Source organism: Prunus persica, chromosome G7 (genome assembly GCF_000346465.2).
Source record: "Prunus persica cultivar Lovell chromosome G7, Prunus_persica_NCBIv2, whole genome shotgun sequence".
In the NCBI taxonomy this organism is placed as follows: Eukaryota; Viridiplantae; Streptophyta; class Magnoliopsida; order Rosales; family Rosaceae; genus Prunus; species Prunus persica.
Window position 1 is genome coordinate 16,888,656 of NC_034015.1, and position 21,820 is coordinate 16,910,475.

Below are 21,820 nucleotides of genomic sequence, written 5' to 3' on the forward strand. Positions count from 1 at the left end.
GTACCTATACGTAGATTTAACCCACATCCCAACTAATTCCTAACTTTTCCTATCTCCTCCAATCTCAACCTTCATATTAAAAATTTCATCACTTCGCACTAACTCATTTTGAAACTTTGAAAAAAAGTATATTAGTATCCAAACTCTTTATAAATTTTGAGCTCCTCTCACTAACTCAAGTGGCCTTGATCAACTTCAACTGATGAGCTTAGCAACAAGCACGCTTGTGTTTGTGCTGTCATGGTCTCAACAGTGTAAAATTTAACCTTATAGCTAGCTTTAGCTAAAGCCTAAAGCTATGTCTGTCTACAAGGGCTACTAGCTGTATATACATAAAGCTTTACAAGACACTACCTAGCAGTTTATCAGCAACGACATTCTTGGTTACCCTACAACCTAACTTTATCATCTCACTTTCCCGATATAGAAACCCCCTCTCTTCTTCCTCATCTCACTTTCATTATATAAACAAACCAACCCTCTTCCCCCATTTGTTCAGAAATTAAACAAGATCCAAGGACCTAGAAATTTTCAAAGAAAGAAAAAAATAGAGAAAATTGAGAGAGGAAATATGGGTCGCGGGAAGATTGAGATCAAGCTGATTGAAAACCACACAAACAGGCAGGTGACCTACTCCAAGAGAAGAAACGGGATTTTCAAGAAGGCTCAGGAGCTCACCGTCCTCTGTGATGCCAGGGTCTCTCTCATCATGCTCTCCAACACTGGTAAAATGCACGAGTATATTAGCCCTACTACCACGTACGTCCTCTCTTTCTCTCTTGCTCTCTCTCTCTCATCAAACCCTATTTTTATTTTTTTGTTTAATTAATTTCTTCCTTCCTTTTGTTCCACTTTGATTTGTTTAATTTGTTTAATTTTTTTTATTTGTAATAGGACCAAGAACATGTATGATGATTACCAAAAAACTTTGGGGGTCGATCTGTGGAGCTCACACTACCAGGTTAACCAAGCACATACCCTCTTAATTATTTTATCTTCTTTTTATTTTTTATTTTTTTTTATATATAGATAAAAATAAATAAATTATTGTTAGTTTTTGTTTCTGGTTAATTTGTTTACTTCTTGGTGGGTGCAGGCAATGAAAGACACCTTGTGGAAACTGAAAGAGATCAACAATAAGCTGAGGAGAGAGATCAGGTAATTGGGAAACTGCAAAAGAAGAAATCAATTTATTGTTGAGTGGATGAATATTTTTTATTAGGGTATTATTATATATTTGTGAAATTAACAGGCAGAGGGTGGGTCATGATCTCAATGGCCTGACATATGATCAGCTGCGTTCTCTGGAGGATAAGATGGCTTCTTCCTTGGAGGCCATACGTGAAAGGAAGGTCAGATTTTTGTTTCTAACTTTTCGTTTTTGCTATTAGAAGTTAATCACAAAGTTCAATTGGTGTTGCTTGGACATGGATCTGCAAAAATCTTAACTTAGGGTTTCAGAAATTCCAGTCTTTTTTGTGTGTGTTTATCCTAAAAATTTTAAATCCCCATTAATAAAACAATTTTGTAGAATTTCAGAGAAGATAGGGTAACAAAAGGAAGCCTTAATAATCTCTGTCAATCAGCTGTTATGGAAGTTTGTGTGTGAGGTTAATCTTTTTGCTGGATTCTTTACAGTACCACGTGCTCAAAACTCAGACGGAGACCTGCAAGAAGAAGGTAATTAAGAATTTTTACTGGATAGTTTTCTATATATATATATATATTTGGTAGTGTTGTTAATTAATCCCACTGCTGCAGGTGAAGAACTTGCAGGAAAGAAGAGGAAATATGCTACATGGTTATGTAAGCAAGCATTTATATATGCACCCTGAAAAATTAATTACGTTTCTAATAATTAAGTTTTATATGTGGAGCCCTTTTGATTGATTGAGTAATTTTGTTTGGAAATTTGGAGTTTGATCAGGAAGTAGCCTCTGAGGATCCACAATATGGGTACGTGGACAATGAGGGAGAATATGAATCTGCGGTTGCATTGGCAAATGGGGCGTCCAACTTGTTCACTATCCACCTCCACCAAGACATCCGTGACCACGCTAACCTCCACCACCACGGAGGAAGTTCGCTTGGCTCCTCCATTACTCATCTGCACGATCTGCGCCTCGCTTGATCGATCCATGGATGATTAATTGCCACTAAGTAATTAGGCAATGACTTAGACTTGGTAATCTTTCTAAAAATAGAAGCATATATATATATATATATATATATATATATGATCATGTTTTATGAAACATTAAGAGAATGGCCCCAAAGAACTGAAATGAATTTGAGTGCCCTTCTTGCTTGTGGGTTTGTTTGTTTGTATAATGTTTGTATTCCATAATGTATCTTGACTGACACTGCTATTGATAGTGTTTTGAGTGTGATCTTGATCATGGTATTGGCTCCAAACTCTAGCAACCTTTGCATTTAAGATATAGAGGGATTGGTTTATCAATTATGAACTAATTGATACACAAGAATACCTTTTGTTTTTCTTCAAATTCTAGTATATTATGTTAATTTGTCAAATCAACTAGCTTCTTGATTTTTGTGTGAATTCTAATGTAATATGTTAAGTTGTTAAGTTATTAATAATTTAACATCTCGACTTGCGTTCATACGCGTGTTATAATGTTAAATTGTGCAAAAATACTGATTTTGGATGACATTTCACTCTGTTTGTATGATTTTATGGCCACTTTTTCCTTTTTAAAACTGGAATATTTGAGATGCTTACTCCAAAAAGTATGAGTAGACTTTGTACTCAAAAACTAAAAATACTACTGATCATTCAATAGAGAAAGACGTTAATGGGCTCATTTTCTCCGGCATGGGCTTGGGCTTCTCTTTGCGTATTGCCACTCCGAAAACGGCGTCGCTTATTTAAACTGAAGTACAATTTTAGAAAGAAGAAAATTAATGTGGTGAAACCATATTTGTTTCTCGGACGAAACCGATAAGAAAAGTCAACCAATGAAATTACAGAGTGTCGCTAACAGGTAACAAATTAACGCTGAAAAAATTGTGCAATCAAATCACTGCGAAATCAATATTCTATCCCAAAAGAATTAAGATTAAAATAGGAAGAAAAAAAAAAACTGAGCCAAAGCAATGCGAATAATAATCAAAACGGAGATTTAACTCAGCAACGAGTCCGTGAACCGTTACGCGCGTGTTCGTAAAGTCAGACAACTCAGCCGGTGCTTTTCACCTTTGCCACTTTTCACTCGCCAGAACTCGGTCGACTCAGTGACTCAGTATCTGCAACTTTCTCTCCACCACTCTCAGAAATTAACAGCTCTCGAAGCCTCAAAATCCACGGAGATCTCTCAAATTTTGAAAACGAAGAGCTTAGAATTCAATTTCAAGTTCAATTTTCAAAACGATTTCGGAGGGACCAAAGCCACATGGAAGCAGCGGCCTCGGCTCCTCCTTGGATCCCTGAAGACGACCTTCGCTTGAAGAAGGCCATGGAGGTACTTCTCTGCAAATTTTCGCTCAATTTCAGCATTTCACATTTCAGTCCTTTCACTTTTCAATTATTGTCGTTACTGCCACTTTAGTATCATCATCTTCTGTTTCGAATTTGGCCTTTTCACATTAGAGTGATTAGTTAATTAAATTTGATTTTTGAATCTGTTTGGTGCTTTTTGACAATTTGCAGGCAGGTGCTTCTCTGGAAGCACTTGCCAAAGGAGCTGTGCGATTTTCGCGCAAGTTCTCGGTCCGGGAATTGCGAGAGCGGTGGTCCTCGCTCCTCTACGATGCCGATATCTCGGCCGAGGCCTCGTCTCGGATGCTGGAAGTCGAAGGTTGCAATTCCAGCGCAGCGTTCAAGTCTAGTAGAGTCGGCAGTTCTAGGGATTCAAAGCGAAAAGGCGAAAGCATACGCAAACACTACTATGCTATGCAGAAGAAACTCCGCACTTCTAATTCCGTTGATCCTTACTCTTATCACAAAAAATTTTTCGATCCCAATTTTCTGTTCGCGCCACACCTTGATAATGGCAAGGCTTTAGAGGAAAATTTTGGGGTTGGAGATCATAATCAACCCTTGTTTATGGATTGCAATGGCAATGAGAGCAATGCTGAGGATGCATTTCGTGCTGGAGAGTGTGTCTCAATTGGAAATCATGGTGTGGAGGGAGTTGTGAGGGAAGGGTGCCCTAATGTATTTGTGGAACAGGTTTCATTATTGCCGAATGGATTAGGAGATGATTCTTTTTTCCACGATCCTGCTTGTGAAGATTTGCCTACTCAGGGAGATGATTTAATTGATTTTGCAAATGTGGAAGATATAGGGCCATCGCATGCATCGACAGATGAGCCTCTTTGGAAAACGATTGAGGATGTACCAGCACCAGAAATGCCAATTGATGTGAGCCTCGGGGTTAATGGTGAGGATGCCAAAAAGACATTGGTAGTTCCTGATGATGCGGATGGTGGTTCATCTCAATATGAAGTTGTCCATTCTGAGGCAATGTTGAATGATAGAGAAGTTTGCGATGAACTGAATAGGTCTGTAACAATCTCCGGAGGTGATTATGCAGATATATACCTTACGAATGAGGATGAGCTCACCTTCATGGATGTAAATGGAAAGGAGTCAATGGATAAGTCCTCTTATGAAAGCCTGAAGCCGATTCCGTTGAGTTCTCCCAAAGATGTTCATGAATATGTTGTGCCTGATCCTTGTCAACCTCAAAAGTTGATTTCAGACTCATTCCAGGATGTTTCACACAATGTGCATACTGCCAAGATGCCCGACTCTTGTCTACCACAAAATTTGATTTCAGAAACATGCCAGGATGTTTCAGACAATGTGCATGCTGCCGAGATGGATGTTTCCGCTAAACCGTCTCACTCTCTGCATGACGAGCAGCGTGATATTTCTTCTGCTGAAGCCAATAATCCATCATCTACATCAGTGCCAAATCCTCTTACTCCTGAACTTCGTGAGAAAGAGATGATTTGCACATTGAATACCGAGGATCCTGAAATCCCATGCAATGATGATATATTTCCACCTACTGGAACAGTTCATGCTGTAGTGCAGCCAACCTTAAAAGAAGCTAGTGGGTTAGCGTCCTCTACTGGCAAAAGAAAATGTGATCAACAAACAATAACCTTGACAAAAGAAGAAGATCCTGCACAACCTTTTAAGGTTCCTCGGATGGTAGGACATGACACAATTACAGAAAACAGCCCCAACCATGCACTTGTTTCTTTTGGAATTAAAGCTGCATATGGTGATAGTAACGGTCTAGCTTCAGTCTCCAAACATGATAAAAATGTCCCCGCCAACCCAAGCCAATGCAGATCAGCACATCAACCTCCTAAGTCTATCCCAAATCGAGTGCTAAAAGAAGAGGTTAATTTTTATCTGGGGTCACTTCACACAATGGATTTCATATGTAATTACTTTATGATGTTCTTGGTTTCTATTGCAAAAATATATCACTAAAGGTGGTTGTTCTAAACAGGGAATAGTTGCTCCATCTACAGTTGCAGAACTTGCACCCGTAATCACAGAGCCAGGTTCTACTAAAATGACTTTTCTAGAACCAGAAGCCAACCCCTCAGCACTAGACTGTGAAGAATCTGAGGAAGAATCTGAGGACGATGTTGATGATGATGATGCTGACATTCCCTATTTTTCTGATATTGAACAGATGGTAAGCATCGATAATTTTGTTGAACAAGCAAGGATAGGTCTGGTCGTTTAATTCTCTGTTTTCTTTGTTTTCGCTTGCGCTAAACTATCAAAATCTTCAATTCACCCATATCCTACATCATTTGTTGATTAGCTAATTTTGTAAATAACATCTGATATTGAACAGATGGTAATAATTATGTCCTACTAAGTTCATTTCTAGGATCTGCCTTCTGTAACTTGTTTATGTTATTTTTCAGATACTTGAGATGGATTTATGTCCAGATGATCAGGATTCATATTTCAGTAAAATAGGTAACTCCTCTAATTTGGGTGCTGTGCTAGTATCTGATGATCCTTCTGCTTCTGTTTCTAATCAATTCTGAATTTTGATATCTTATATGAAGAAAGCTACTCTTGTATATAAGTGAACTTTATTAAGATTTCCATGATAGTATAAATTCTATGATTTTGAATGTCAAGAACTATATTATACTTGTCATTTTTTTAATGTAAGAGAAATCTACTCTGCATTATGTACTGGCCTTTGTTATGGTTTAAACATCTATATTTAAGTTTTTAAGTGATAAAGATTACAAAAACCACCTTTAATGATTTTATATTTCATTTTTATCTGGTTATTGAGAAGGAGAACATATCAGCCATTCAGTATTAAATGTAACTGTTGAACGTATAGCATGTCTGCCATTATGTTCAAATATAGTTTTTGTTTTCTTTTAAAATTCTTTTCCTTGTTATTTCCAGCCTCAGCATATCAAGATGAGGATTCTAAAAGGCATATCATGAGATTAGAACAGTGTGCACGATCCTCTATGCAAAGAGACCTTGCATCTAAAGGTGCACTTGCTGTATTGTATGGTCGCCATGTAAAGGAATATATTAAGAAAACTGAGGTATGTTTGTCAAATTTTAAAGTTCTGATTCGGAATCACACGTCACCTTTGCAGACCTTATTGCAACCTCTTCCTACTTTGCAGGTAATACTTGGCCGGGCAACAGAAGATAATGAAGTTGATATTGATTTGGGAAAGGAAGGGCTACACAACAAAATATCTAGACGGCAGGTGAGAATCGTTTTGTTCTCCTAATGCAATTGTTTCCAGGACTTGCATTTGTTGATGGTCAGCTTATATTAAACCAGTTGCTCTTTGATAATTCATACAAACGGTAGAATGGGATTGAGATGTCAAATAACTAGTTTTTTAACATTACACCCTATCTTGTGAAGGGTATTATTAAATAAGGGTCGTGATTTCCACATTCCCATTTTATCCATTTGCAGTCCTCCCCCTTATTTTTGCGCTTTGGTAATTGAGTAAACAAAAGGAGAACTGAAGCATATTGTAAGGAAGGAGTGAAAACGGACAAAATGAGAAGGGCTAAGATTGTAGATTAGAATCTGATATGTATAAATGGTTAATGATCTTAAACCCCTCTTTTTCTCGTTAATGTTATTTTTTAAATATCCAACCTGATGAAGCATGTGACTTTGGCCATTGTCTCCACAAGTCTGATTGCAGCATGTTAGACCAAAGTGGAAGTACTAATTGTTTGTCCTAGTTGTTTTTAAATTCCTTTCAAGAAATTTGGCTATGACATTCGTATGACTATTGTTACTTATTCTCTAGGCCGTGATAAAGATGGAAGGAGATGGTTCTTTCTCTTTGAAGAATCTTGGCAAGGGTTCAATTTTTTTGAACGGCAAAGAAGTTACTATTGGACAGCTTGTTAGCCTTAGTTCAAGTAACTTGATTGAGGTAAATGGTTTTCTATTTTTCTGGTCACACTTCAAATCTCTAGTTACTTTAGTTCTATTTATTCCTTGTTCTGGGTTGTCTCAAGCATATGCTTCTTGGTCTTGGTTCAAGTGATTAGAATGAAGGAGGGTAATGGTTTCCCATCCTTAATTCTAAAACAGCTGATATCCTCGTAGGATTCTCTTGTCGTCCTTCAAAGTTTCTGCTTTCTCTTATGCTACCGCACTTGTTCCAGCTTCCCCCAACATGCTTGCTCCTACTAATTTAGTATTCATTAATGGATTGTTATCGTGTTCTTGGCTTATGACAGCCCAATTGATTTATTGTTTATTACAATCTGCAGATTAGGGAAATGGCCTTTGTCTTTGAGATAAATCACAAATACACCAAGTTTGAATGGTCGCCTGGGAGAGGTCCATAAGTGGAGAAAATTGTAAAGGTGACTTTTCTTGTTCCAATTTTTTTTTGAAAAATAGATTCATACTTGGTATGCTCGATTATAGAATGTATAGGCATTTATTAATTTACCTCTATGTATGTATAATTAATTAGTTGAGAAAAGATGTATTACAAAAATAAATAAATAAGTAAATAACTGCTAATTATGTAACCACCGCTAACAGGAATTACCAGCTCCCTTGTTATTTCAACTTGCCTTTGCCCAATGTTTTGATGGTAGTTTGTTATTCAACGGTTGACGTTTGCCGTTTATCATTAGCCCGAACCCCCACCAAAAGACAACTAGGATTTTGACAATTGATGTATTTCTTGGTCCCTATTTTGTCTGCGGAATGCTAAAGGCAGTCGCTTAGTGTACATCGTTGACTGGGACCCCACTGCAGGAATCATGCTTATCGACGGCTGACAGCCACCCACCGTGCCCGTCGATGGCTGTCTAGCATTACTCATCTTGTTTGCAAGCTTAATTTCCCAAATTCACAGTAGGAATTCTGAAGGATCTTCCTGAATGGTGGTTGGTTGGACTTGGAAAATACCAAACGCGAATCTGCTTGGTGGAAATGGGGTGGCTTTCTGGAAAGTTTGCTGTATTTTCAAGTTTGTTAGCTCTAATAAGCTCTAATAATAAAAGTGCTTAAGTCAACCGCTCGATTTGACATTAGTGATATCGGTTGCTAAAATCACCCACCAACTTAGAGCTCGCTCTTTGTAACAACTGAATCAAAGGGGATTAGATTCCATGTGCTGCTGGCATTTGATTCCAATGCCCAACCACCTATTTTTCTTTTTTCTTTTTACCGGTAGGTTCTGCTTTTGTGTAAAGAGGCCATTTCGAGTGACTTATAGGCAAAGGCAAAAGAACCTATTCGATGTCCAAAGCATATTGGCATAAAGAAGGCAAAAGAAAATCGCATCATTCTACACAAACACAATCAATTAACCTAATTTATAGAAACTGTTGAAACATTTTTGGTGTGAAAGAATATGAGCTCAATATATGAGAGTATCATGGGCTCAATATACGAGCCCACATTTTGCATCAACGAGCCAATCCACATCTCAACTCGATCTGGACTAGAGTCTAAAAAATTAAGTTAGTTGGTTCCTCATTTTTATCCAACTCTTAAATATTTTAGCATTATCTCTTGCATTTTATTATGAAAATTATGGCCATGGATATAGAAAAACAACGACAGCTCGACAGTAGTAATAACAACTCTCAGCTTCAGCTAACCAACACACGTCACTGTATCCGTATACATACAGCCAAAGGTGTCCACTCTAGGACCAACACACGACCTTCTTCCTCTCTCCCTCTCCCTAATTTGTATACTAAATTTAGTGACAGCCTTCTCTCTCTCTCTCTTTATTTCTGTGACAAGTGCCCGTGAGCCCGTGAGAAAACCACTCATCATATAAAGATCTCTGAACTCTCTGACCCCAAAATACAAAAAGAGTTTTTGCGAAAGCTCTCTCTCTCTCCCACCCACATCAGAATTCGCATTCTGATTTTCCACCGAAACCAACGGTCCTGATCAACCCTGCTGTCCTTGCTCAAACTCCATAACCCTTATCTTCGTTCATATTCCCTCAAACCTACAAACGGTCCACCATCATCACTCTCGAGTAAAAACACCAAATGGGTGTTCTTAGCAATTTATCTCCATCTTCTTCGCCCCTTGCTGTTTTGCTAATCACACTCACAACCCTGCAACTACTTGGAGCAGAATCAAAGACCTTCTGGGGAGATATAGAAGCTCTCAAGGAGCTCAAGAACGCTCTGGACCCCACCTCAGTGAGCCCAGGCTCATGCATAAGCTCATGGGACTTCAAGCTCGACCCCTGCGACAATCTTTTCAGCGACCGATTCACCTGCGGCTTCAGGTGTGACTTGGTCGACTCAGCAACGAGTCGACTCACCGAGCTCAGCCTCGACCAGGCCGGTTACTCCGGTTCACTCTCCTCCATCTCCTGGAACCTCCCTTACCTGCAAACCCTCGACCTCTCCAACAACTTCTTCTCCGGCTCAATCCCCGACTCGCTCTCCAACCTGACTCGGCTGACTCGACTCGGTCTCTCCGGAAACTCCTTCTCTGGCTCCATACCCGCATCCATCGGATCACTCTCCAACCTTGAGGAGCTTTACCTCGACAGCAACAGTCTCCACGGCGCAATCCCACCGAGTTTGAATCGGCTGGCGAGCTTGAAACGACTCGAGCTCCAGGGGAACCAACTCAGCGGCGAGTTGCCCGAGTTGGGTTCTCTGCAAAACCTCTTCTACTTGGACGCCAGCAACAACGTCATTTCTGGGCAAATCCCATTAACCCTCCCGAGCTCTCTGCTCCAAATCTCCATGAGAAACAACAGCTTGCAAGGAACAGTCCCGGAAAATATCAAACACTTGGGTTTTTTGCAGGTGCTCGATCTGAGTCACAACCAACTCGGTGGCTCTGTTCCCTCTTACCTCTTCGAGCACCCATCACTCCAGCAACTCACTCTTTCTTTCAACCAATTCTCGTCCGTACAGCCCCCAATTTCTCTGGGCACCCAGAGCGAGATGATTGCCCTGGACCTCAGCAACAACCAGCTCAAAGGTCTCCTGCCATCTTTCCTGCCCATGATGCCAAAGCTCTCTGCTTTGACATTGGAGAACAACAAGTTCATGGGTATGATTCCGACCCAGTACGCCTTCAAAGTGGCCGTACCCGGATCCGGAGTCTCGGCGTTCGAGAGGCTGTTGCTGGGCGGGAATTACTTATTCGGACCCATCCCGGGTCCGTTGCTGGGGCTCAAACCGGGTTCTGCAAATGTGGGTTTGGCCGATAACTGCTTGTACAGATGCCCGAGAGTTTTCTTTTTTTGTCAAGGTGGTGACCAGAAATCGCTTTCTGAGTGCAGAAGCTTCGGCCCAATTATCCCATGATCAAAACGTTATTATTTGTAACATTATGACATAAAAATTACTAATTTTGATTGCTTCCTCTGGTTCTGTTTTTGCTTCTTTTTTTTCTTTTTTGGGTTTTTTATTTATTTTTATTGAATTATTTTTTGAAGTGGGAAATCTTGTGTTAAATACTGTAATAATGAGAAGGGCCGTCCTTGTCTGGTGGTACATGATCAAACTAAGGGGCAGCTGCTAGATTTTTTTTATCTTCCTCTGACACAGGAACGCTAGGCCCACGTGGTTTTCTATGATTCTGATGGACTGAGCGCCCCTCTCTGATGAACCAATCTCCTCACTTCTCTAGATTACTATTTGGTATTTTATACCGTATGTCTAATAGATTCATACCATAGAGTATGTACGTATAGGCTGAATATGCTTGTACTGTTTTACAGCTTCCAGTTTTATACCACGTGACGATGTTCTAGTAACACGTGATGTGGCGGCATCCATGATTTGAAAGAGTAGTCCGATGGTTAATTTACATTATCTTCATACCAAACCTTCGCTACATGCTTAAATTATTGATTTGCAGACTTCATTTATCTTTTCCGTTATGGAAACTACCAACCTCCTCCACAACACAAGCATCATGATCATGATTCATGGGGCAACATTGATCCAGCCACAATACTTATCAGCAGCCAGAACTAGCAAAACTAGCATGGTGGCCCTACTGGTTTCATTCCAGTGTTTGAAAAGATTACGTTTCCAACTTACCAAAACTAGCATTAGCCACAGTGGAGCTAAACCCCAAATTACAAATCCTAGTCACTTCCCACTAAGTATGGAGAGCATTGCTTATCTTAGTTATAATTTTATTTTTTTGGAAGAACTGTTTATTGGAGGGGCGATAATATACTAAACTCACACACACTACATTAATGGGTACTTTGCATCTTAGTTAGAAGAAAAATAAATAAGCATAGAAGAACTTTAGCGTGAGGCTTAAGTTCAATAAATTCAAACACATGAGAGACATGACAAAAAGTTTTGATCTTTAAATTACCTACCACCTCTCTCTTCACTCCTTCCCTGCTGCACAGCTAGCTATAGAACACCACCTCCATCACCCAATTAATTCTACAAGGTTAAGAAAATGAAGATTTCCATTCACAGCAGAACCTTGCTGCTCCTCTTTCTCTCACAGCTCCTCTCATTTCTTGCCTCCAAAGCATGCCATTTTGTAGACAAACAAGCCCTTCTCCATTTCAAGCATAACATCATTTCTGACCCTTCAAAGCTGCTGCATTCATGGTCAGTTTCCTCTGACTGCTGCTCTGCCTGGGAAGGTGTCGCGTGCAGCTCCTCCGGCAGAGTTGTCAATGTCTCACGTTCGGGACTTGTTTCAGACAATGACTTCATCGTCGACACGTACATGTCTGGTACTTTGTCCCCTTATATTGGAAACTTGTCCTCTCTTCAACTTCTTGACCTCAGTAATCTCAAGGACTTGAAGGGTCCAATACCACCAGAACTTGGGAAGCTATCTCAACTCACTCATCTCTTTCTTGATTCAAACAAGCTCATTGGCTCAATACCAACAACATTTGGTAATCTTTTTCGATTGGAGAAGCTCTTTCTTGGTGACAATTATATATCTGGTGCTGTTCCTTCCTCTGTTATTGGATCTTTGAGATCACTTGTGGAACTAGGCCTATCTGGAAATACATTGTCAGGGCCAATTCCAACTTCAGTTGGGAAGTTGGTGTTGCTAGCAAAGCTTGATCTCCATGGGAACAATATCTCTGGTAGCATTCCCACTAGCATTGGCAAGCTAAAGAGCCTTATAAATCTTGATTTGTCAGAAAATCAGATAAGTGGAAGACTTCCTCAATCCATTGGTGCACTTTCCCAATTAGTCTTGCTCTATCTCAATCATAATCAAATTACTGGAAGCATTCCATCTTCAATTTCCGGGCTTATTTCTCTGCGGTTTTGTCAGTTATCAGAAAACAAGCTCAGAGGCACTTTACCAGCATCACTAGGCCAGCTCCCAAAAATCGAAAGGCTCATTTTCGAGAACAACAAATTTTCAGGAAAACTGCCAGAAACCATTGGCCATCTTGCAACTCTTACTGACATTTTCTTCTCCAACAACCATTTTACAGGCAAGATTCCTTCAAGTTTTGGCAATTTACATAACCTAAAAACACTAGATTTATCGAGAAATCGACTCTTGGGTCAAATTCCTCCTCAGCTAGCAAAACTACAGAGGCTAGACACTTTGGAACTTTCATTCAATCCTTTGGGATTGATTAGTATACCAACCTGGTTTGCAAGATTGAAGCTTTTCAGGCTATTGTTGGCAAAAACTGGTATTCAAGGGCAGCTTCCAAGTTGGTTATCTTCATCATCTATATCCATACTTGACTTATCAAGCAATGCCTTGACAGGGAAGTTACCTCATTGGATAGGCAACATGAGTAGCCTATCATTTCTGAACTTATCAAACAATGGTTTCCATGCATCAATCCCAGTTGAATTAAAAAACCTTTCACTTCTAATGGATCTTGATCTACATTCCAACAAGTTCTCTGGCCACATGGATTCAATATTCTCAAAAGAATCCCAAAACCCTCTTGGCCAATTTAATTCCATTGATCTTTCGCACAACTTGTTCACTGGCCCCATTGATGAGGACATTGGAGAAAGATCTACAATGACCTCTATCAAAAGTCTAGTTTTATCACACAACCCATTGAGAGGAAGCATACCAAAGTCACTTGGGAAGTTGAGTGAGCTGCAGGTCCTAAAGCTTGTGCATAATGGGCTTTCTGGAAGGATACAAATGGAGCTTGCAGATGCCACAAAATTGGCTACAATTCTTCTTTCAAGCAATAACTTGAGTGGCACTATTCCAAAGGAGGTGCTGAATTTAAAGGATCTTCAAGAATTTGATGTGTCTGGAAACCAATTGTCTGGGAAAATTCCTCCTCACAAAGCAAATTTCCCGGTGTCTGCTTTCGCAGATAATCCTGGCTTGTGTGGAGCTCCACTTCCTCCTTGTAATCACTCTTAGCATTTTCCCCAAAATTTCCATTTTTAAAGTTTATCTTGAAATTCTGATTAATGATGAAAACTTAAAGAGTTCAGATCTTTACTTTTTGTGTAGGCTTAAATGTTTATGCCATTGCATCACTAAAATATTGAAAGTTCTGATGTGTTTGAGTCTTTGAGAGGCAACAGATCAATGTCCCCCCCCCTAAAGGCTATTTGTCCAGCCCTAAGCTCCACAATTCACGATTTAAAGCAAAGACTAATTAAATCTTCAACCCCTTGAAGCACCATGTGAGGCAGGTATTTACTTGTAATATAAAAACATGGTCCATACCTACTACCCTAGCAAATCTGTTGCAGATAAATAATAAAAAAGCTTAATGCTGGCCAGGCCATTGGGGCAATGGTAAGGGACTACCCTAGCAAATCTGTTGCAGATAAATAACAAATTGAGGTAAACTGGTCATCCACAAGACTCAAACCATGTCTTGTATTTTTCTCCTTGTTGTGTTGTTTGTTTTGGTGTCTTGTGTTTGGAATATGCTATGTCTATGATTCTGAGCTAGAATACTACTTTACACCGGCTACTACTCCCAATCAGTGAATTAAGTAATAACATTAAGCTGATAAGAGTACTTGATGTTGCATTGATTTTGGGGATATATCACCTTCACAAAGTGGGGTGATGAAAGGAATAAATTTTGAGGTTGTTGATATTTCATGAACCTCAAGTATCGTATTAACAAATAAATATAGGTGTTATAACAAAATGAATTGGTAATACCATGTTATTGTGTCACAGTCATATCGAGAAATTTCTGATGAAGAAAAAGTTCCATAAATGAAAAACAAAGCATTGCATTTATATAGGTATAGGAGGGCAGAGAGAGAGATGTCAATATAAAATTAAAAGACCATTGATATCCTTTTGTAGCATAAGCGTCACCAGATAAACATATATTATGTTATTTGGCTAGAAAGCTAACAAGCAAAGCACCAGTGGTCTAGTGGTAGAATAGTACCCTGCCACGGTACAGACCCGGGTTCGATTCCCGGCTGGTGCAGATTCTTTTTTTGTTGTATTTTACAACAACATTTCAACTGGATATTAAATTAATATGTTGCTGCACGCTTTAATCTAAAGTGCTTTTATTGACAGTTCATAGAAACAAGTTCCCTTCAACTTGCATTGATGGCTTCACTGCACACTCTCCTCCCTCTTTGCTTCATGCACCATTTTCATGCCATATATAACCTGTTCATTATTGTCACTTCCTCCCCTTTCACCCTCTTTTTGGTTATAAGAAGCAAAAGCTCTGACCATTTCTCTCAAAGCAAAAGCACAAACACCTTTGGGACCAGCAAAACATTTGCAAAAAATACTCATATCGACTTCATCCAACATACCACATAATCAAAGTACTCGAACTTTTGGGGGAGGAGGACCCGAACTTGGGTGCAAGGAAGCGAGCGACTACCTTGTCCAAATATCCAAACCCTCTTTATAAACATTAATGATTGTTTCACAAAACTACTTATCAAGAGTTTCCACTTTCAAATCTCAATGGTGGTGGGATATGGTTTTAAATTAAGACGTAGTAAGTGGACGATGCAGAAAATAGAAATAGTTACGAGTTGGATAGATTATAAGACCGAAGGCCCGTGTGTTGGCAGTTTCCAAGGCATAAATTGCGTTGCATTGTGCAGAAGAAGACTGCAAAAATTGCAAATTGCTTTTGGGCAACTGGTTTGGTTGGTGTGCCTGCATTACAAAGGCCGCCATGTCCTGCTTCTCAGCCCATCACGTGACAGTGCCTCGTGCCCTTTCTTGCTGCTCAGTGTTCATCATATCACCAGTCTTCATCTGATTTCGCCACGTGTCCTGTTGAGTTCATATCTCTGTCTCACGAGTGCCACAGAAAACTATTCGTGCACTTTTGCTTAAGAATAACCAAATTTGGAAATATATTACCCCAGAAGTATGACAAAAATGCAAATAATTAGGATATATATATATATATATATATAATAGAAAAAGTAAAAAAGGCTGAGGACAAATAAAGCAACCCAAAAGGAGTTTTTGCTGTCAAATTTGGGCCACACCACATGTTTATTTGTTTGAACATGCATAGCTTTAGAGACGTATGTATGTGATATATTGAAGAACATGCATTCCATCCTTTTGCCTCGCGAAAAGCCTAACTAGGCTTGTGTCTATCTATCTTCGAAAAAGGAGAAAAGGGAACTTGATTTTGGGGTGCCAAAATGAGAAGAAATTCCTCTTTTTTTAGGCCAATTATACATCGATTGATCATGATCATCAAATCTAAACAAAACCCATATAGACAAGTTATCCATAATTGAGCACAACCATGATTGTGATGCAAGGAAAGCGAGGCATAGCCGCACAGATAGAGACATCAATCGTCTACTTGCGTGCGGGTGATTGTTGAGGCACATAGACCCCCGCAATGCATCAACGACTAACAATCACACCCGTATGCTCTGAAACTATGAAATCATACGAAAGTGAGTGTCTTTATGTATGTGGCCGTGTGTGTTTGTGAGAGAGACAGCATGCTTGCTTAACTAGCCTTGTACTGAAATGAAAGGCTAATTTGTTGTGAGCGGTGAGCTGATCAACCAACTTGACAATTGATCCTGCCTGGTGTTCTGATTCAAATATATCACTCAATCAAAGGCTCCTTGGACAGTTGATGTATGAAGTCTAGCTCATTAAACTACTTACACCTTCAAAATTGAAAGGGGTTCATAATGAAAGAAACGGGACACAAAAGTCAAAAACCCCAAATTATTTTTTCCTTCTCTCTGTGTTCCAACTTCCAACCGTTGAACTCTGACCATCTTTGATCAAAGTCGAATGTGTCATTGAGTTTGTGACAGACAGTCACAGGTGGTTGTACTTCAGATTAAGTGGGCTCTGTTAGCATTTAAGCTCCAAAAAATCATACACATTTGTTTGCAAGATGGATGTTTTCCAAATTATGCAGGGACAAGTGAAGGGGACTTTCCCTATTTGATTTGAATGATGGGCTCTATCTAGCCCTTCATGGAGACAAATTTTTTTGAATGATGGGCCTTATGAACTCTATTTACCTTTTATTGTTACAGTGCAGAAAACATCAAAGACAATTTCTGCATTTGTAATGAAATCTGAGTTGTTTATATCTATAAGTTATAACATTGTTCAAAACACTTTTTGTTGTCCAATAAATATATCCCAACCATTTTGAAGTAACTTCCAATCCTTTTTTTTTTCAAACCTCCTCTCATTTTTCATGTACCTATCAAATCTATCACTTACAATACCAAACCCTCTTCAATCTCACCCCTGATTTCTACTGTGTTTGCACTCACATGATGAAGTAATTTCAGACAAAAAAATTTACTTTTCACTGCAGCATATGCATACCCTTGTCCTGAAAAGCAGATTCATGGCAGTCCACATCAAGCAGCTCAAAATGTTACCCATGCTTGCTTGGGACCACGAATCAAGGGAATCTACTCAATCATGGAAGCAGAGAGAGGGAGAGAAAGAGAGAGAGAGTCCACCCTCCACATCTCAATGTGTTATCACTTTATCTATGCCCTCCATCTCAAACATATCTTCGTTCTCCAATTCTGGTTCCAAAGAAGCAAAAAAATATATGTAGCTTAAGTATGTTTTGTTTACTTTAAATTAATAGAATCAACGAGGAGGAGATTCGAACTTGAGTGCAAGATGACGGATTCAGTATCCTGGCCAACTTGGCTAACCAACGTGTCTGCAGTAACTTAAGTATGTTGATATTGAAAACCCTACATAAATGGAATATAACCAAATTTACACTTCATACTTCAAATTACTTGCCCCAGTTAAATCCAAGGCCTAATACCTCATCCTATACCAAGAGAAAGAGTGTGAAAGAGGTAAATTACTATTAAGAGTTAAATCCAATTCTTCCTCCTTATTAAGAGTACGTGAGAGATATACTACCCAATTGGGAAGATTCATGGTTAATTTAAACGGATTGAAGAAGCCAATCAATTAACCTAAGAAAATGGTGCTTTGCATGACCCTTTTCCATTCACAAATTATCAAGCATTAGGATGTTTCTGCATTTTGTCTTCTCCCATATAAGAAAGGTTGTGCGAAAGTTCTTCTACCAATTTAATTGTTTGATAAATGATCAGATACTTACAAAACTAAAATTATAATCTGATAACTCACTAACAACAAAGTTAAATAATTACAATAGGATAGAGTCAGAAATAGTTGTCGAACTTATAGTACTATCGAACACATGTTCAAGTGCGTCGAACTTAAAACCTACTCCAAGCCGGTTGGGGAGCTTCGTGAGGGATTTCCGATAGATGGAGATACCTTATATCCGTAATGAATGAAGGCACCGTATTACCAACAAAAGACACTGGACAGACATATATAAGACATGAGTCACCTTCTTCATTGGAAATTTCACAAGATTCCGTACTTTCTGTTTGTATTTTCACTTCTCACTTTCCCGTACCATCATCACAAACAGCAGCACGCTCCAACTCCAAGGGCATTTCCGTCCAATCTTTAAAAAATATATATATATATATATCATTTGGGGCACCCCGTTTTATCCTGGTTGGGCTCCATATGCCGAGGAGGGCCAATCCGCATTCAATTTTCAAGCCCACTCTTTTATTTATTTTTTTTCCCAAAAAAATAAAAATAAAAAGATTTCGTCGTCATTCCTTTCCAAGACAGAACCATATCCATAATTTTGATTTTCAAATTTCAAATTTTAAAAACTTAAAATATAAGAATTCTAATAATTGAAAGAAAGAAAAAATAACGTTTGATTTATTGGGCAACGTCACCTGTCCAATAGGAACCCACCATGTGAGCAAACGACTCTGGGCGGCTGAAAACGACAGGGGGAAGTCTACGAAGCCGGCTCTTTATTCATGTTGTTGTTTTACCATCCCCATCTAGTAAACCGTCAACTACTGGAATCTCAAAATACGTATTTTGACCGGCTCTCTCTCTCCGTTTTTGTTTTTCCGTTTTTGTGTTTCCATTGACGATTTTTATTCCGCTGGAAGTTACAAAACCACCCCTACCGCAGCTGGGCTGCGTCACTGAACCACTGGCGTTCATTGATAATTTAAAAGAGGGTTTGGAACACGTGACAGTGAGGAGAAAAATTTGTATATTACAAGAATAACATTCTTTTGTTATTTTAATCAATTATATTTCGTTATAATGATAAAAAATTTATATAACGAAGTATAATTGGATAGAGATAATAAAATAGTATTATCACCTCTGACATTCAAGTTCTTTTCAACAATTAGAGTAGGTTTGGCATTAACTGCAAAATTGCCACTTTTTTTTTCTTTCTTTTTTTCCCAAAATGCAAAATTGCCACTTTAATAATAATAGGCTTATTATCACAAAACGTCCTTAAGATTTACAAAACTATTAGATTGCATCTTTAATGTTTTTTTTATGTCATTCGTGGTCCTCGAGGTTAGTATGTGTGATTACAAATGGTCCATGCGTCAAAAACTCCGTTAGTTTGCTGACGTGGCATATACATATATCACAAAACATCCCTAAGGTTCATGCCTATCACAAATGGTCCCTACGGAATTTTTTAACTTTTTCACTTAAAATTCATAAAATTTTGGTTATCTTTTTAAAAATGTATGAATTTTAAATGATTTAAAAATATAAATTATATTTTAAATACATGTGACACTATATTATTGTAGATGTGGTCTCATATATATGCCACATCAACAAACAAATGGAGTTTTTAAAAAATAATTTAAAATTCATAAAATTTTAAAATGAAAAAAACTAAGGGTTTAGGGTTCATAAATGGTCCTCAAGATTAAAATCCTTCTATAAATGGTTTTCATTTATAAATAATTTCAAAAAGAAAACAAAATTTTTATGAATTTTAAATGAAAAATTTTTGTAGAGACCATTGTGAAAGGTGTGTAAACCTCAGAGATGTTTTGTGATATATATGTCACATCAGCAAACTAAGGAAGTTTTTGACAGAACCTAACGGCATGGACCATTTGTGATCACACATACTAACCTTGAGGACCATGAGTGACCCAAAAAAAAAAAAATTAAGGATGCAATATGATAATTTCGTAAACCTTAGGGACGTTTTATGATATTAAGCCATAATAATAATAATAATTTTAGATCGGAATTTGATGGCCATATCAATTTATCAAATTTGTTTTTATAAATTATAAAGTTTGATAGTGTAGGGGTTTAGAGGGTCGCGTGGTGTCGTGCACCAATATTATGTTATAGCTTATGTTATTTTTATTTTTAACAACAACCCTAATAACATTACGCGATAGTGTCACAATCCACATCCAAGAACGGATTTAGGCATGGGCTAGAGCCCACTCTAGCCTAGTGCTAAATTTGGAGATGAAAAAAATTATGTTAATTTTATAAGTCAAACCCAAGTTAATTAAAAATAGTCCACCCCTCTTTGTTGATATTAGCCTTTCACAACCATGAGATTTCATCTCTAGAGGCACCCACACATATCAAACATCATGTTTTTCTATTACCCATCTATATAAGCTATAACTTTATATTTGAACTTGAGAGCTTAGAAGTAGTAGGTCTCCTCCTCTTTAAAATTTTATCAACCTATATCCAATGGGTTCTTTAATATTAGTAAGTTTCTCTCTTACTTTTTGTTTAATTTACAATTTGAAATGTTATTGTTATCTTTTTATGATTTAGAGTTCGGGTGTTAAATTTTGGGGATTTTTTTCTTATGCAATTTGCTAGGATTTTATTGATGACTCGTTATTTTTCTGATTTAATCTATTCATTACTTGATATATGCTTTTATATAGTCTAATTGTCTCTTGGTTTTGTTGAATGCTTGTAGCTTATGATTGTGCAATTGTAGATCTATATGACTGCAATCCCCACGTCTATATGTATTCCCATAAAATTTAAATATTGTTAATTGAAAAATAGTTACTACCACTCATTTTCTTTGCGTATAAAAGAAAAACTATAGCCTATAGTCAATTAACCATGTAAACCTGCTTTTAAAAAGTAAAAAAAAAAGCAATATAATGGATCTCCCATTAAAACATATTAGTCCACTCCTATAAAAATTTGGGAGACTTTGGAAAAGCCCAAAGGAGAGAGAAAAATTTTAAAAGAATCCGAAATGGACAAAATTGCCCTTATTTATTTTTTGATTTCCTAAGGAATCTTTTACATTTGCATGTCTTTGGTTTGAAAGTTGAGAGGTTTTTCTGTCTTTTTTGAAAAAGCTTTGACTTTTTCCAAAAGTAAAAGTTTTTTTATGGGTAAAACCTAAATTTACTTAAAAATTTCCTGGTCCACCCTTGCCCAACCTTGCCCACACGAATGTATTTTTCGTAATTTGAACTCACACCTATGAGGGTTTGATCAGTGGCCAGCACACAAGAAGACCTATGTATATGGAAATAAAAATAAAAATAAAAATGAAGGGGAATCATTTGAGTTGGGAGAGGTTGGAGACAAAAGCTGGACCCATGTCATTGACTCGTTGGTTCGTATCATCACTTTTCTGTGCCTTTCGTTGCTTCTAAGCCATGTATGTCTGTCGTTGAACTTTGATCATTATGGACATTGCAGATTGGAGATTGGTTTTCCAGTCCAGGGGTACCATATAAATTTGGTCGTACCAATTTCTGGGCTGGCTGTTCATGAATGAATTGATTAAATTTTATGGATCAATTCAATTTGGGTTATCAGACCAAAATAATAAAATAAAATAATTTAATTTGCTTTGCCTCAGTTTCTTGAGATACACTGATTCTCTTCTTTGTTTTATATGGAAAATTAATTAAGGTGATGTATCTACGTGGATAAAAGTGGGATACAGTACTAATTAGTGACCTGTCAAATATGCTTGAACTCATTGTATTGCGTTTACGGGCCAA

General features: G+C 38.0%; 4 protein-coding genes and 1 non-coding gene across 7 annotated transcripts; all 5 read left to right on the plus strand.

Annotated features, from left to right (window-relative positions):
* On the plus strand, window positions 276–2,399 carry LOC18769016 (floral homeotic protein DEFICIENS). Of its 2 annotated transcripts, none has more exons than XM_007202441.2 (7): window positions 276–759; window positions 895–961; window positions 1,097–1,158; window positions 1,253–1,352; window positions 1,639–1,680; window positions 1,762–1,806; window positions 1,919–2,399. In XM_007202441.2, exons 1-7 carry the CDS (start codon window positions 572–574, stop codon window positions 2,129–2,131), a joined length of 717 nt encoding a protein of 238 aa, XP_007202503.1. In that variant the 5' UTR covers window positions 276–571; the 3' UTR covers window positions 2,132–2,399. The 2 variants fall into 2 exon arrangements, with proteins under 2 accessions (XP_007202503.1, XP_007202502.1); XM_007202440.2 differs by having other exon boundaries at window positions 282–759; window positions 1,928–2,399.
* On the plus strand, window positions 3,007–8,657 carry LOC18769565. 2 transcript variants are annotated; one of them, XM_020569114.1, is made up of 9 exons: window positions 3,007–3,482; window positions 3,671–5,377; window positions 5,490–5,681; window positions 5,920–5,974; window positions 6,425–6,573; window positions 6,658–6,744; window positions 7,309–7,437; window positions 7,781–7,876; window positions 8,280–8,657. In XM_020569114.1, the coding sequence occupies exons 1-8, from the start codon at window positions 3,414–3,416 to the stop codon at window positions 7,856–7,858; spliced, it is 2,466 nt and encodes an 821-aa protein (XP_020424703.1). In that variant the 5' UTR covers window positions 3,007–3,413; the 3' UTR covers window positions 7,859–7,876; window positions 8,280–8,657. The 2 variants fall into 2 exon arrangements, with proteins under 2 accessions (XP_020424703.1, XP_020424702.1); XM_020569113.1 differs by lacking the exon at window positions 8,280–8,657 and having other exon boundaries at window positions 7,781–7,903.
* On the plus strand, window positions 9,066–11,324 carry LOC18770204 (LRR receptor-like serine/threonine-protein kinase ERECTA). The gene has a single exon (XM_020569056.1). It carries the CDS (start codon window positions 9,536–9,538, stop codon window positions 10,817–10,819), a length of 1,284 nt encoding a protein of 427 aa, XP_020424645.1. The 5' UTR covers window positions 9,066–9,535; the 3' UTR covers window positions 10,820–11,324.
* LOC18769259 (probable leucine-rich repeat receptor-like protein kinase At1g35710) lies at window positions 11,850–13,902 on the plus strand. The gene has a single exon (XM_020568807.1). The coding sequence runs from the start codon at window positions 11,940–11,942 to the stop codon at window positions 13,860–13,862; it is 1,923 nt and encodes a 640-aa protein (XP_020424396.1). The 5' UTR covers window positions 11,850–11,939; the 3' UTR covers window positions 13,863–13,902.
* Window positions 14,834–14,904, plus strand: TRNAG-GCC. The gene has a single exon. It is a non-coding gene; the product is annotated as a tRNA-Gly (tRNA).

Bases quoted from the DNA above. Each gene is read 5' to 3' on its own strand.
- LOC18769016 (XM_007202441.2), top strand. From the start codon at position 572: ATGGGTCGCGGGAAGATTGAGATCAAGCTGATTGAAAACCACACAAAC. The intron at 1,353-1,638 runs GTCAGATTTTTG...GATTCTTTACAG, and splicing joins AGGCCATACGTGAAAGGAAG to TACCACGTGCTCAAAACTCA. The intron at 1,807-1,918 runs GTAAGCAAGCAT...GGAAATTTGGAG, and splicing joins GAAATATGCTACATGGTTAT to TTTGATCAGGAAGTAGCCTC.
- LOC18769565 (XM_020569114.1), top strand. From the start codon at position 3,414: ATGGAAGCAGCGGCCTCGGCTCCTCCTTGGATCCCTGAAGACGACCTT. The intron at 3,483-3,670 runs GTACTTCTCTGC...GACAATTTGCAG, and splicing joins GCTTGAAGAAGGCCATGGAG to GCAGGTGCTTCTCTGGAAGC. The intron at 5,378-5,489 runs GTTAATTTTTAT...TGTTCTAAACAG, and splicing joins ATCGAGTGCTAAAAGAAGAG to GGAATAGTTGCTCCATCTAC.
- LOC18770204 (XM_020569056.1), top strand. From the start codon at position 9,536: ATGGGTGTTCTTAGCAATTTATCTCCATCTTCTTCGCCCCTTGCTGTT.
- LOC18769259 (XM_020568807.1), top strand. From the start codon at position 11,940: ATGAAGATTTCCATTCACAGCAGAACCTTGCTGCTCCTCTTTCTCTCA.